Source organism: Tachysurus vachellii, chromosome 1 (genome assembly GCF_030014155.1).
Source record: "Tachysurus vachellii isolate PV-2020 chromosome 1, HZAU_Pvac_v1, whole genome shotgun sequence".
NCBI lineage: Eukaryota > Metazoa > Chordata > Actinopteri > Siluriformes > Bagridae > Tachysurus > Tachysurus vachellii.
The window spans coordinates 5270621-5287607 of NC_083460.1; the positions used below are offsets into that span (position 1 = coordinate 5270621).

The 16987-nt window shown below is 38.7% G+C and overlaps 1 protein-coding gene across 1 annotated transcript in view; it reads right to left on the reverse strand.

Annotated features, from left to right (window-relative positions):
* Nucleotides 1-740: 740 nt before the first annotated feature.
* Nucleotides 741-16987, reverse strand: part of ncana (neurocan a) — a 79876-nt gene continuing 63629 nt past the window's right edge. Inside the window, exons 10-15 of the mRNA XM_060869512.1 lie at nucleotides 12123-12236; nucleotides 5732-5890; nucleotides 5538-5620; nucleotides 3797-3941; nucleotides 2698-2880; nucleotides 741-2108 (exon numbers count right to left, since the gene is read on the reverse strand). Coding sequence (XP_060725495.1) covers nucleotides 2011-2108; nucleotides 2698-2880; nucleotides 3797-3941; nucleotides 5538-5620; nucleotides 5732-5890; nucleotides 12123-12236 — 782 coding nt within the window. The 3' untranslated portion in view covers nucleotides 741-2010. The remainder of the gene's footprint in view (nucleotides 2109-2697; nucleotides 2881-3796; nucleotides 3942-5537; nucleotides 5621-5731; nucleotides 5891-12122; nucleotides 12237-16987) is intronic.

The following is a 16987-nucleotide window of genomic DNA, read 5'->3' on the forward strand; positions in this document are numbered from 1 at the left end:
TATGATATCTGCACTCATGTGAATCAAAGACGGATGTGGCCGAATGCGTGTTGCGATGACGTCACACGACACGTCTCGGCTCAATTCTGCGGAATATTTTGAAAAAATCGCAATTTTAAAATACCACAGAGTTTGCTTGATACGTTACAAATGATATCCCTGACTCCAATTTAAGTGGTAAGTAGAACATTCTTCAAGTTTTTTAGTATTCAGTACGTCACTTTTTTGCTTTCATGACAACCAGCACTCAAGCTGGTAAAACCGGAAGATCCATTTTAGATCAAATTAATAGTTTGATTTGATTTTCAGACTAAATATCGTATGAACACACGCTTCAACACAAGAGATCAGACATGAGGAAAGTCTGACCTTTTGTACACAACTGTTTAAACACTGAAACGTTTCATATCTAAATAGGGACCAAGAAATAGTGCAGAATCCTGATATTTAGGAGACTGAACACTTTTTTTTGTTTTTTTTTTTAATTTTCAGGACAAAAATCCTAGATATTCAGTGTAGTTTCAGACTTTTGGACTCTAGAAGGATTTAAACCTGTACTTATCATCCTTGATTTTCCTCATTTTTGAAGCTTTTATTCATTCATTCATTTTCTACCGCTTATCCGAACTACCTCGGGTCACGGGGAGCCTGTGCCTATCTCAGGCGTCATTGGGCATCAAGGACGGAGTGCCAACCCAGGACACACACACACACTCTCATTCACTCACGCAATCACACACTACGGACAATTTTCCAGAGATGCCAATCAACCTACCATGCATGTCTTTGGACCGGGGGAGGAAACCGGAGTACCCGGAGGAAACCCCCCGAGGCACGGGGAGAACATGCAAACTCCACACACACAAGGTGGAGGCGGGAATCGAACCCCGACCCTGGAGGTGTGAGGCGAACGTGCTAACCACTAAGCCACCGTGCCCTTGAAGCTTTTAAATCTTTTGAAACAAGAAGGTCATTCCTCGCTATGCCTTTATCCATAAAACAAAGTGCTAACTCATAAAAAATACATGCCAGGATACATTCATTATATGTAATGTGCTAAACTGATGTGCCTTCTTTTCTTTAAGTTAACGACTTTTTAATTAACACATGAAGTTGAAAGAAAGGGTGTTAAATACTGCGATTCCAAAAGAGGAACTTAAAATAATCGTGTATTTATAGAGCTTCCTTTCTGTCTGTTGTTTCTTTTTTTTTATTTTACAAATTTCTGAATACTTCTCCATCTGTTTGGGGGCAGTTCTAAAAAAAAGGGGGAAAAAAAAAAGAAACAACCAAAAAGCATTAGAAAAAAAAAAAAGAGCAAAAGCAATATCTTTTTTTTCTTCTTTTCTTCTTTACACCTATGCAGCTTTACACCCACAAGTTCTTGTTGAAAAACTCAAAAGAGAAATCATTTTATTGTGCCATAACAGGGACTGATTATGTTTACTGTAATATGTACAGACGTGACCGATAGTGTAATATGATGTGAGTGTGTCATTTTTGGGAAGTTTTAGACCACATTCATTAAAGAATTTATTATTGCACTACGAAGTGGATATAGAGAAGTCTAATCAAACAGATACTCAGCAAGACCTATGAGAACATTCTGCCCCTACAACAATAATGAATACAAACGTCCTATCAAAGCATAAACCTGCTTCTTCAAATCCACAGGTTAATGACTTTCTCAGGAGAACCTGACCTGCGCTCATCATCTCATCATCCAGAACTTTTCTTAAACACCCACAGTTAGGTTGTATAGTGGCACTGAAGCTAGAAGAACCAGTTTACTTTTTGAAACGGGATGGAAATGAAAATCCGAAGCGGAGAAAAACACGTACAGAGAAAGGATGAGTCAGAACACACTCTTTGAAAGAAGAGAAAGACTCTAGATTAAGAAATGAGGGAAAAACAAAAAGGATGTATGACCATTTCTGTCCTTGAAGGCTCTCTCACTTCCAGCAAAGGAAGTGATATCACACAGGGACCTGTGGGAGGAGAATGGCGGCTCTAATCCCGCCCCCTGTGGCCCAAGCCGTGTCTGCGGTGTCGCCGGTGCTCGTGGTGATATCTGTGATGTTGCCGGCGGTAACGGTGAGACCTCCGTGCTGGGGTGGGAGAGAGAGAGAGAGAAAGGTGGTGAGTGTAATGAGAACACTCTGCTGAAGATAAACAGCAGTAACAGTAACAGTGTGCAGTGGAGCGTAGGAGATGAAGTGAAATTTTTCAGGAAGGGACTATTACCTGTCAAAGCGGTTCTGAACCCTGACTCATCTTCTGGTTAGGTTTTATAAGAAATATTAACAGGAAATGATATGAAGAATTAGGAAAAAAATATTACAGGCAATATTACAGGCAATGGGATGTGGTAGCTCAGTGGTTAAGGTGTTGGGCTACTGATCGGAAGGTCATGGGTTCGAACCCCAGGTCCACCAAGCTGCCAATGCTGGGCCCCTGAGCAAGGCCCTTAACCCTCAGTTGCTCAGTTGTAAGTCACTCTGGATAAGGGTGTCTGCTAAATGCCATAAATGTAAATGTATTAGACTAAAAATGGACCAGATTTCAGAGTAAATATTTACTACTAAATGATATGGCTGTGGATGTGAGAGGAATAAACCTCTGCAGGGTCGGGTGTGCTGTTTCAGGATAATAATCAAGCACTACAGGGAGATGTGATGGATTCTGACTCATACTCACACTTAGTGCAGACGATCTTGGGTCTCTCCCAGGTGCCGTTGGGTCGGCAGTGCACCGTTGGGACGTGTCTCTGGAAGAAGCCATCAGCGCACTGGTAACGCACCACTGAGTGGATGTCGTAGTGCGCCCGCCTCCGACCCACAAGATACGTGTTTCTCACAGCAGGAGGAGTGCCACACATCACTGATAACACACACACAAGTTATACTTTAATTGTAGTTTAATAATAGTAAATAGTAATAATATAATAATAATAATAATAATAATAATAATAATAATAATAATAATAACAACAACAATAATAATAATAATAACAACAACAACAACAACAACAACAATAATAATAATAATAATAATAATAATAATAATAATAATAATAATAATTCTAACATGACACATGCCTCTCGGATGACATTAATCAGCATCAAAGTCAAGAAAAAAGATTTGTTACTGTTCTTTCAGAAGCTACTGAAATTCTGTTACACTCTATGGAAATTGAAAAAAGTGTGCAAGGCATTCCAATGATTTTTCTAAAGAATAATATTGGGAATATTGGACACTTCATGCACACAAGTCACATATTTGCTTATGTAGTGAAAGAGGGGGGTGGACAACCAGGTGCTGTCAATGGACGAGAAAACATCTTCAAGATGGCCGACGACACTCTGGTGGACAAGACGTCTTACAAACGTCTTTGCTATTAGCCCACATTATTCTGTTAGCGTTGCCACTTTACGTGCATTTGACATTGGTCATTGGTTAGACATTGGTTAGTGTTCCACTTGAGAAGATACGACCCTTCCATGCTAGATGACAGAATACGTAGTTCATATTGTAAGTGCATAGTGTGTGGTATGTCATTTGGGACGCAACTTCTGATCCTGAAAACCTCCCAGGATGTTACGCCTACACTCGACTAAAAGTATGTTTGCTACTAAAAGTATGTTTGTAGAATAAAAAGATTGTAGTATCATAGTAAGAACACAGGGAAACTTGAGTTATAATGTATCACCAAAATGTTTGTTCCAAATATACACTGTACTGTCCCAGTGGAACTTTAAAGCAGAAACTAGTTCAGCATGATCAGACAGTGTCTCACCTGTGCCCTTCTTGCAGATGTAGGGCAGGTTGTAGTTACAAGGCACATCGTTCCACTTGCCGTCCTCTCGAGAGATCATCACCACACAATCTTCTCCACCTGCAAAGAAATTATCCGGCTGGTTCTCACGCCAGTTCTCATAAACCTGTTACAGCAGAGAGACACAGACGTCTAATGGTCAGAGATTACACTGTGACTGGACAGGGTTTGGAGAGATCTGATCTTTTCTAATCTGATCTGTCAGTGTAACGGGCAGTGAGACGCAGGATGCAAGGGAGTAAACTTTGAGCGTATCTGAGTATTAAAATTAAGGTCTATATACTGTAGGGTCAAACACAGGCAGGCTTGGACATAAAGTAACAATAATGCATGCAATGTTTTGGTACAACAGGGACCAGAGTATACAGTGACTAAATATCAAGGTGAACACAAACCACAAACCGATAACAAACCAATGACAGGACTGGTGTAGAGTCAGGAATAGATCAAAAACCAAAACAAATAAAAGCACAAATAAAAGGAAGAAACTATGACAGTCAGAGTGAGCGTAGACAAATTAGACTCTGGTCACAGTGAGGATGGAAACAGACTCTAGACTCTAGTTTAGAATAAGCATGGACAAATCCGAGTCTGACTGCTAAGTATGAGCATGGAGAAATCAGTCTGATTGGTTAGTATGAGCATGGAGAAATTAGTCTGATTGGTTAGTATGAGCATGGAGAAATTAGTCTGATTGGTTAGTATGAGCATGGAGAAATTAGTCTGATTGGTTAGTATGAGCATGGAGAAATTAGTCTGATTGATTAGTATGAGATTGGACAAATCCGAGTCTGACTGCTAAGTATGAGCATGGAGAAATCAGTCTGATTGGTTAGTATGAGCATGGGGAAATTAGTCTGATTGGTTAGTATGAGCATGGAGAAATTAGTCTGATTGGTTAGTATGAGCATGGAGAAATTAGTCTGATTGATTAGTATGAGATTGGACAAATCCGAGTCTGACTGCTAAGTATGAGCATGGAGAAATCAGTCTGATTGGTTAGTATGAGCATGGGGAAATTAGTCTGATTGGTTAGTATGAGCATGGAGAAATTAGTCTGATTGATTAGTATGAGATTGGACAAATCAGAGTCTGACTGCTAAGTATGAGCATGGACAAATCAGTCTGATTTGGTAAAATGAGATTGGAGAAATCAGAGTCTGATACAGTAAGTATGTGTTTAAAGAGAAATCAGAGTCTGATACAGTAAGTATGTGTTTAATGAGAAATCAGAGTCTGATACAGTAAGTATGTGTTTAAAGAGAAATCAGAGTCTGATACAGTAAGTATGTGTTTAAAGAGAAATCAGAGTCTGGTACAGTAAGTATGTGTTTAAAGAGAAATCAGAGTCTGGTACAGTAAGTATGTGTTTAATGAGAAATCAGAGTCTGGTACAGTAAGTATGTGTTTAATGAGAAATCAGAGTCTGATACAGTAAGTATGTGTTTAAAGAGAAATCAGAGTCTGATTTGTTAGAATGAGATTGGAGAAATTTGAGTCTAGTTTAGATTGGTCAGATAAAATCAATGATTTTATGATAATGATAAGATCAGAGTCTGATTGGCCAAAGTGACTCAATCAGACTGCAATGGGTAAGTCATGAGAGATCAGACTTTGACTTGTGAGAATGACTCCAGTTCAGACATCAATATCAATAGAATTCAGCTAAAGCTAAAAGCAAGCTTGTTCTCAAAGCACTCACCAGGTCCATGTTGTCAGTCCACTGAAAATCTTCCTCCACTGTTCTGTCGTTCAGCCCAATCCACACGTTTTCATGACCCAGGCCTGCCAGATGGAGATTAACATGTTAGCCATCATCAAGCACAGTAATAATCCATGAGACACAAGCAGTCTGTATCCGGCATCGATGCTAGCTTGACGTATTAAAGGCCTCACCGTTGAGGAAGTCCTGCTCCATGCTGGATGTGACGCTGGTCAGATGGCCGCTGAGCTCTCTACAGTCCTTCTCAGCATCCTCCCAGGTGTGCCGGCGGCTGAAAAGTTTGTAGCAGTGACCGTGGAACTTCTTCCAGCCATGGTCACAACCTTCAGTGTCTACAAAAGAGAGAAACACAGAGGTAGAGACTAAGAGAGTGGTTTAAAACACGCTACAGCACAATAAAGTGTTTTTCTTTGCGTTAAACGACAAGAACAGATTTGATTCACTGGACTAATCTGGAACATTCACAGAGGTAAGACGGAAAGCTATCGAATCCTAATTACAGTCTGTTGCAATTTATTATTTGCACTTGTATTGCTCTTAAACAATGCTAAATGTAAAGTTACAATTTAGTGTTGCTTTATGTTTATGATCATTTGTTGTTTACCTCAACATTTGTTTAAACAACTACATTTCCCATGAGCATCAGCTCGAGAGATGTCGGCAGTGAATGCTGGGGATTGAGGGGACTCGCGCGCTAATATTATTATTCGGTTTTTTTCTGCCTGAAAACTTGCGCAGCTTTTTTGTCTCTTATGCAAATTTGTTCAATAAAGGTTCACGCAAAGGATGAGATGCCTCCCGTCTCTTTATTTTAACCCAAACTATTTCACAGTGAGAGTTAAAGTGAGTACAATATTTTAAGAAATCATGACAATAAAGTTCTTTGACAACAAATTAAAAATAAAAATAAATAAATAATCATTTAAATGTCGTTGTATGAACCTGAACTATTCTGGTGAAAAGATGCAACAACAACAACATCATAACGACATTATCACCACACTTGCCACTTTTCTACAGTCGAACAAAAGCTGTCTGTCTGTTTCTGTTTCTTTGAGTGTTCGTTTGAATGATGATGTCTCATGTCACAAATATGCCGGATCACTAACACACACTGCTAGCTCTAGTTGATCCCAACATGTGAGGGAAGTCGTGGCCTAATGGTTAGAGAGTTTGACACCTAACACTAAGGTTGTGGGTTCGAGTCTCGGTCCGGCCACGGCTGAGGTGCCCTTGAGCAAGGCACCAAACCCCCCCCCAACTGCTCCCCGGGCGCCGCAGCATAAATGGCTGCCCACTGCTCCGGGTGTGTGTTCACTGCTCCGGGTGTGTGTTCACTGCTGTGTGTGTGTTCACTGCTGTGTGTGTGTGTTCACTGCTGTGTGTGTGTGTTCACTGCTGTGTGTGTGTTCACTGCTGTGTGTGTGTGTTCACTGCTGTGTGTGTGTGTTCTCTGCTGTGTGTGTGTGTTCACTGCTGTGTGTGTGCACTTTGGATGGGTTAAACACAGAGAACAAATTCTGAGTATGGGTCACCATACTTATCCGTATGTCACATCACTTTCACATTCAGATTTCAGCTTCCACTACTGAACGCATGTAACTAGAACATCTGGAAACATCAGATGCTCCTGCTACTTGATGAGATGGAGAGGTTCTAGATCGTGTCTTCTGCTGCTGTGACTCGGCTTTCCTTTCGGTTCTGTCTGATTCATCCTGATGCTCAGAGCTTTAAACTTTTGCCCTCTTATATAAAAAAGTATCTTAAATATACTTGTCCAGTACATCCTTCTAGAAAAATGGTTTTATGTCGAACTCTTGGAGAGCGATGAACCTCTTAGATGAAAACACTTCTTTATCTCGATGTAGATAATGCTGTGAGATGATTGGAAGTGTCATGTTTAGAATTTAGACAATTTAGAAAAGAAGAAATAGTTCATGAAATACTTCAAAACGAAAGGAAAGAAACACTTCAGTAAGAGGGAGAAGTTTCGCTGATATTTACTATAAACAATATTTTCATAATATTTTTTAGGGTAGCTTTTAATTTGACTAATTGTAATTTTACATAGTGCTTGTTTTATTGTCTATTTTTGTTGCTTTAATTGTAATCTTTATATTATGTGTGTAATTTTGTTGCTTTTATTTTGCATTTGTAAAGCGCTTTGAGATGTTCTTTTAAAGGCGCTATAGAAAATAAAGGTTATTATTATTATTATTATATTATTATTATTATTATTATTATTATTATTATTATTATTATTATTATTATTATTATTATAACACAATGTAGTATTTGTTGAAATAAATGTATAGTGTCTTTTTTCTAAAAAAAAAAGAATAATTTATTATTATTATTATTAATTCTACTACTATTACTACTACTAATAATGATAATTATAATAAATTATAATAAATAAAAAAGATACACTCAGATACAAAGAAGCCCATTCGATTCTTGCCAATGAAAACAGCCCTATATACAGAACCAATTTTAGGTTCCATACACTTTGGGAATTTTTTCACATTCATGCCATAGCAGAACTATTTTAATTTCCCCCAAAAGAACTTTTTAGTAAATGGTTTTTCAAATAAGCCTTTTTATCTTAGTGCCATAAAAAATAGAATAAAGAATCTTTTTCCACTACGAAGAACAATGGATCCATGGATGTTAATTAAAGATTCTTCAGAGAACCATAGACCCTGAGAAAGAACCATTGAAGAACCTATCTGTTTAAGAATGGGTTGAATCCAGTCAAACATGGAAACCCTAAAACATTTGCACTTCGGTGAAGCGGTTCATTCGCAATCTCAGCCTGGCTTCAGTGGATAATCTGTTCTGCACTCTGTAGCATTGTACTGTAAATGTCTACTGTAATGATTTATAATCCTACAGTCTTCTATCATCCACAAGAGTTTCCTTTGGTGTCTGGTTCTTCTCAAGGTTTCTTTGCGATACGAAACTGAATGTTGGATCTGTGTCCATTAAAAAAAAAAAGCACAATTCCAGTTTGATGCTGAAAAGTCCAGGACATGTTGCCTACAGTTTCCAAAATGTCATTGTCCTAAGAGTGTTATAACATAGTCCTAACATTGTCCAGTCAAGTGAGGAACTTTTTAAAGCAGCAAGTTCTAGCAGCATTTTAATATCTACTGTAAGGTCTGAATTGTCCAAGCAATAAATCTCCTTATAAATGTGCTGACATCGATCAGTCACGCAACGGGGCTAATAGGATTCCCATTGACAAAAATGCGTTTCCGTGACATTCTGCTTTCTTTGCTAGCCTTTTGTAATCAATCACCTTAACCGAGTTAGAGCAGGATGCTTTAACAGAGTTACAGCAACATGAAACCTTTATGTGTGAAATCGTGTGCGTGTGAGACAGACACAGAAACAGGAAAACGGCATGTGCAACGCTCAAACGCTAACCACACGGTCACCGGTTTCTGCTGTACGTCGTGTGAGTGCAATGAGGGACCTGCGATTAGAAGCGCACCGGGTGCTAATTAAGACCCCATCAGTACAAAGGCACGCTGTGAATTCTAATGAAGCTCTGCATCATTTCGTCTTCACCACCCCGATGCAGCTCGAGACACTCACGCTACTAACTCACATCACTGGACTCCCAGCTCAATGTTTCAGTATCATTTGTTAAATGGACCTTTGTAGAAAAAAATATCCAGGACACCGGAATGAGCGAAGGGATAAAAGATCGATGTGTTTTGTTTCTTTCGTATCACCGCAATTTATAGACGTTAACGGTGTTTATTTATTAAACACTAACCTCCTAAGTAAGTAAATAAATAAGTAATAGTTACGCTTAACATTGTGGAACATCTCTGAGAAAGGTTAGTACTTTATAGCAGTTAGAAGAACTTGTTCTCTGTCATGGAGAATTTCCTGTATCAGAACACTAAGCACATTAACCACCGACACTGGAGACTCCTTCTAAAAAAGCTTTTGTTTCCTCCTCACCAAATCACATATTTTGATAAAAATCCATTCCTGTAGATATTCCACCATACATGTTTTTATAAAACAGCTCTTACTATAGAAACGATAAAGGATTTGAACAAACGCATTATTATAAATTTGTTTGAGAGCTGATGTTATAGAGTTTTATTAAACACCCATTGACCAATCAGATTTGAGAACTGATTCAACAGCGCTGTATACAGTTTCATCCCCTTTATCATAGATAAAGCCTTTACATTACAGCACAGTGAAATTCTTTCTTTACATATCCCATCGTTGGAGGTTGGGTTCAGACATGATACAGCACCCTGGAGCAGAGAGGGTTAAGGGCCTTGCTCAAGGGCCCAACAGTGACAGCTTGGCAGTGCTGGGGCTTGAACACCAATCCTTTAATCAACAACCCAGAGCCATAACCACTCGATCCAACACAGCCTTCTGATCACTACAAAGATCAGTTCATAGAGATTAAAAAAAGTGTACCATCACAAGGTCGTGCCCAAGTGTGTGATCTCCCTCAAACTCTCCTGTTAGCATCGTTACATCATCTTTATCCTGTTCCACAGCAGCTGCATTATTACAATTCATAAATCATCGTTTTATGCATATGTTTGTGTGTGTGTGTGTGTTCCTATACGTATATGTATATATGTGTGTACATGTGCCTCCCGAGGATTCAAAAATTGAATTGTTGCGAGAGTGTAAAGCTGTTGAGATTAATGGCAGTGTGGACGGTGGGGAGCTGGAGATGAATGTCACACAGACTACAGAGTCAGCCAGCCCTGTAACAGCCACGACCCTAGCAAGCGTTTCAGATTAATACCATCCCCGAAATGTTTCCATAATGCAGAGAGCGGGTATTAAAATTCTGGATAATGCATTATCGTGCGTCAACCCTATTGACTCATGCGAGGTGCTGTTAAGTGCAGTGGCCCAGAGGTGCACGAAACAACATTAGCCCGAATGAAACACTTCTGAGTGTGCGGCGTTTGAGGAAACAATCAAGCGCTTACAGCTATGCAATTAAATGAGAACACGGCAACATAAATCAAAAGAAAACACCACCAAAGTTGCTTAGAACAAAAGTAATCCAGACCACTAGGGGCAGCGCAGTGAAGCGGTGGTGCTTTTTTTAAATGTTTTTTTTTTCTTGTCATGTTTGTGTTTCGTCAAGTTTGCGTTGTCTGCTAATATTATGCTATTGAGCACTGTATGATCACTGGGTTTTTTTTTGGACTTTGAAGCTTTGAAAAAATGTATTTATTTATTTATAGAAATATTGAGAGATTTCACTGTGAAATATTACATATTCATTTTTTTAAAACTTTTTTGTGGTAAAATATTGTAACTAGCACAAAGAAATGAAAAGTCCATATAAATTTCTATTTCTATTTCTTATCCTTTCTAAAAATAAAGAAATAAATATAGATTTGAAATAAAGTGTACAAACAAAACAGATTCTCGCATCATAATTTTTATTTATTTATTTAAATGAATATATTCATTTCCCCTTATTTTGGACCACTTCTGGAACCAGATCATATGTACAGTAGATCATACATCTTCCAGCTCTGAAGGCTAACACCTGCAACCACTGAGACACCTGAAGCAAACCTCCTGCTGCATCACAGGCAGAATAAAACACTCCAATGTAACACTTTCTTTAGTTTTCATTATAACCACTAACACTGACGTTCATTTTCATCTCAAAATGCAACCTTTCTTATGGCGTTTCATCAGACCTCGCTGAAGGAGGTGGGAAATAATGTTTGACTGCACATGCTGAGACACCAAGGAGTGTCAGTAGTTCATAAATTGCATAACTGACTACAGCTGCATTGCTAAAGCCTTAAACCGAGCATTCTGAGGTAAAATCCTACAATATACATGGATAAAAGAATACAGTTTACTGTTTTTACCAGTACACTGGCGTTCCATTCTACTGGCATAATGGAAATCGACTTTTTCAATCAGTATAAACAAATAAATTATTTTATCAATATAAAATGAGCCAGGACTCAGTGTGAGACGTGCGTTTTCCCTCTGTTGATAATCTTACACAGAATTTTAATGGTTGAAGATAAACGCCTTCAGATTTTAACTGTTTATGAACAAGTCATTGGGACTCAGAGAGCAGAAATGAATTTAAGATCAGTTTACTTTGAAGGTTAGCAAAAAAACGAACAATTTTTGGCCTTTTTTGGAACTTTTCTATGAATATATTGCCCCTCGTTGGATAGGAGAAAAACAGAAATACTGCTGAAAAACTATAAGTTTTAAAGTCCGGAGTGTCTACTATGATATGAGTCATTAAGCAGCACTGTGCAGTGAGACATAACAAAGATATTAAATGCCGAACACAGACACAACAAAGACAGGCATAAATTCTATTTATTGTTATCATTGGTGTCTGAGAAAATAAAGAAAACCTGCACATTTTCTGATTTGCGTATGTATAATGAGATCTTCATGGTGCTCTCTTATGGTTGTGACTGCACTATTTTGTGTGTGTGTATGTGTGTGTGTGTGTGTGTGTGTGTGTGTGTGTGTGTGTGTGTGTGAGAGATAATAGATTCAGCTCTGATCTTCTACCTTTCTCACACATGTCTCCACTGTAGCTGGGTAAACACAGGCAGATGAAGGAGTCCACTTTATCGATGCAGGTTCCTCCGTTCTCACATGGGTTGGACAGACAGTCATCTACATCTACAAGAAAACAGAAGTAACAGTGTTAGTCTTAGTATAAGTGTTAGTGTGTGTTAACATCAGTACTGGAATCCTGTGAGATCGAACAAAACAGCTGCAGACACGGGATGTTTTACTCATCAGTACAACAACACAACATCTACTTCTGGCTTCCAAGGTTAATAAATCTGCAGAGGCAATTTTAATTTTCCATTCAAGACCTTTTTTTATATGCATGTATGATTTGACCATTCCAGTGCTTGCAGAGTGAGATTGAATTGCATGAGCTGCAGTTTTTACTAACATTGATTTTATAACTTGGCAAGAAATCTCATCGCTTTAGGGAAGATACTTTACTACCAACTTGTGAGATTTATACCCAGACCCCAGTAACTTGCCTCCTGGTTCCTGGCTGTTCAGTCGAGCATGAACGAGAGTCTTTCTTCCTTAAACTCATAAACCATTTAATCGTTATCATTAACACACACAATGTAAAGTCTTTAACTCTTTAATCAACCACATACCCCAAGGGGAACCATGTTGCTTTTGGAGACAAAAAAAAACAAGCCAGGTGAAAATTGTGAGTTTTTTTTTAAAAAGCATGTCTTAATTGACATTTTAGAGCCATTTTAATTAAACTTTTAGCCAGAATTAACACCTGTACCCAGATTGAATCAGTGAATTAATTATTCCCCCATACAGGTCCAAGGCAATTATTTCAGCAAAGGCGCTTTCTGCTGCATGAATATGTCGCATAATAGCCTCCTGCAAGCTTGTTTAAACTGTCGTAGTGTTTCGCCCGAAGACACTTTAATTACAAAGCAAGCTGAAGTGAATGCCAACACAGACAGTGAGCCTTTGTGTAGCCCATAATGCACAAATGCTACTTTAGTTACGCTTCACGTCTTAATCACTGGTGTTGAAAGGTATAATAATGCTTGTAATGCCTTATTACATTCAAAACAATCATTTATTAGCTGTTTAGTTGGGGATTAGGGCAAAAAGTAGTTAAAAATGGAAAACACACACAAGCACACACACAGTAACCTCAGGAGGACGTTTTTTTTATTTTTTTTATCAACACCAATCTGCTGTTGTTTACCATGATGTCAGCTCCTGCAGGGGGCAAATAATTTATCACATTCATGGAGGATATTAAAATGACTAGGATAAAGGTTCATTGCACTAATGCTACAGTTCCTAGCAACACAACTCACCACAATTCCCATAACGGGAATTTATGAGCCTCCTCTATCCGTCGCTTTAACAGAGTGCTGCTTTGGAAATGAACAGCGAGGTAAACACAGTGACTTCCCAGCAGCTCTGAGCAGAAAGACAGATTTATGGCTTCTATTGGTCTGCTGCCAATCACAGCCAGAGGGTTTAAATCTCTGCTAAATGGAGCTCACGTCTATAAGAAAAGCAAAGCAACCAGAGCTGCAGCGTGAGGATCTCATCCAGGAGGAAGATGATATTAAAAGGGTTTGGAGATGATGAAGTCCTGAATGCAGATATTTAAGTCTGAAGAAATGTCCGGATTTGTGACGAATGATGAGGAGCGATGAGGAGCGATGAGGAGCGATGAGGAGCGACGAGGAGCAAGTTTCAGCTGCAACAATGAAGAGATATTAATCTTCACTAGCATAGAAAAGGTTGCTGTTTGAACAATATATAAGTTATGCTAGTTATATATAATATTAGTTGGGACTGATCGATCTGCCTGTATTCATTCATTCATTCATTCATTCATTCATTCATACTGAGAAACACTTTGTGGTCAGCATCAGTGTGGATCCAAAACCGATCCTAGAAACAGCGGGTGTGGAAGAACATTTTGGATGTGACACCAGTTCATCAAACATTCACACACCTTCGGGAAATTTAGCGGGAAGCACAGTGGCTTAGCGGAGAGCGTGGTTCCCTCACATGTACAGGTTTGGGGTTTTGATTTCTGCTTCTGTGCTGTGTGTGGAGTTTGCATCTTCTCCGTGTTCTTTAGGGATTTCCTCAGGGTTCTTTGATTTCCTTCTCGGTCCAATAGGCTGACTGGCATTTCTAAACTGTCTCTAGTGTTCTAGAGAGTCCCTAGTGATAGACTCAGAGATAGACTGTCATGGTGCTGTGAATGCTAGTGAAATGGTGGTGTGTCCAGGAACTTGCTAGAAGTTTAATATTTCTCAATGACGGTACTTCTCATAATGTTTCAGTTCCCTTTATAAGGTGACAATTTGCAAGCGATTTGCAACCTATTTATTAATTAAAGAATGACCAAATAGTTTTTTATCTATTACGAAACTATTTTGTTCGTTATCACTTACATTATAACAGCTATAAACAGTCTTTTATAAACATTCTTTTCCTTATCAGCATTGTTCCTCATTGTTCATGACAATTCTGTCATAACTCGTGCTTTTTCAGAGTCTGACAGGGTCACGGCAAAACTTTTTAATCCTTGAGGATTCAAACTATTTTTTTCGGAACGTATTTGGCAACAAAGTCTGTTTAAAATTTCTAAGCTGTGCCGGCAGTTTACGGAGGCAGAAGGTCAAAGTGTTAAAGCTGAAAACGTTGTCCAAGCAACACTAAACATATGGTACCATGAATGTAAGACAAATAACTTTACAGTACATTACAAATGTCAAAACACTTCTGTACCGTTTATCCTACACAGCGTCGCAGGGAACCTGGAGTCTATTCTGGACAAGGTCCCAACCCATCACAGGACACAATCGCACACACACTCAATCACAAGCACACGCAATATGGGCATCTTAGAGATGTTAATCCGCTTATAACACATGTTCGTTTTTTAGTGGGGGGGAGATAACCGAAGAACCCAGATGAAACGCTGAAGCATGGGTGTTTGTGCAGAACTAAGCCATCGTCTCCATGCCTTAAAGCGTATATGTAAGGATTTATACATGACAGGGCGTGCGGTTATAGGAAAATAATCACGCAAGGGGTTAGAAGCTAACACTGTGAGGCTATTATCCTGTAAGCCAACAGTGTTTAATTCCTCAAAAACCATGGTTTTTCTCCAAATCTGTTATAACAGCTTGTTATTTATTAAGGGCAGACTATAGATTTATGTCTCATGTTGTTTGTGAGGTAAACATGCTCACCACTAAGTCACCTGTAAAAAAATCATTCACTTACTGTAACTTTCCATCGCCAAGACTTAAGACTTTAAGACGGCAAAATCGCATACAGGACATCGTCTGATGAAAAGCCTAGGAGTAAAGCTGTTGTGTCTCCAGATGGATTTTTCTTTGAGATCACCTCTGGACTTTAAAATGCCAGTTTTTTGTTTATAAAATTGTAAAATTAGCAGCACATTTTTCCTTTTTATCGCCGTAAAATTACACCGAATGCAGATTTCTTTCTCTTTTTTTTTGCACTCTACTGCATTCTAACCCAAAAATGACTCCCAGGGCAAACAGCGCTCTTTTAAATGGGGCATCAATGATCTCTCACGCTGTGCCTCAATCACTGTTTCTGCAAATCTGCTGAAGCATGGCTTGGAAAGAGGGCTAGATTAAGCAAAGAGGTCTTCAGTGCCCTTCTCAGTCCACTGAGCAAGCAATTTTACGTCAGCCAGTCCACGCTGTTGATTAGTACCTATTATTTGTGTGTCTCCAAGCTCCACTATAGCTTAACACTCTAAATATGATGGCCCTCTGAAACGGTCCCTGCTATGAGCAAAGAGATTAGAGCAGCAGGTACAATTTTCCTAATACGAACGCTCAGTGCTGGAATTAGTCTGCCGGGGTGTGTGAGCAGCATGGCGAAATGTTTACTGAAGCAAGCAACGCTGTCACATTATATTAGAACCTCGACACAGCAGGAGCACAAAAAAAAAAAAAACATCACATGCTTTCCGTTCTATATATAGATCAGATTATGTTGTTGATTCACGTCAAACGCTGACCGACTCTGAATGTTCATTCGTAGCCTTATTGGCAAAGGATTAATTTTGCTATAAGAACTGAAATAGTTCCATGATTTCCCTCCCATTCCTGACAAAACTACACACCAAATGATCTTTGTTATTCTTTCAGTGAACTCTCTGTTCATCTGATAACAAATCCATATAATAATAATGAACGTTACGTTTCTAACATCCCATCTGAAGCTCTGGCGTAAAATCCTCTACATACTGAATTAATGCCCAAGGATTCGAATCATTAAATCGTAACCGTAAATTACGTCGCGCTGTCCATGGAATATGCTTCTTCATTTGTGTTCGTTATGTTGCCTAGCAACCAAAGCTTTCTCTTGAGAGACTAGCTTTCAAAGGCAGAAGAGCTGTTTATAGGCAATATTGTTAATAATAAATGATTTCTTAAACACTGGAAAGCAATAATCTAAAAAAAAGAAAACGAAAAGAGAAAATACACAAAAATATGTGGATACAAATATTAGCAGGAAAATGTAAAAATAAATAAATAAATAAATAAATAAATAAAAAACCCCTTTAACTACAGTCACAAAATTGGTTGATTTATTTTGCAAAAGAAAATTATTTTATAAAGTGCAGAACCAACAACCTGTGAAGAACAAGAACCATAAACAAAAATCACAGACTATGAGCACACACACACACACACACACACACACACACACACACACAACAGCAGGTGAAAGTGATCAGTGGGACATGTGACATGTTCAGGCTGATGGCTAACAGAGTTCAGTTTCAGTTCCAGCATAACCAGGACACAGATATAACACAGCCAGTTTATATTCACGCATCATGCAGCCTGTTAATAGAA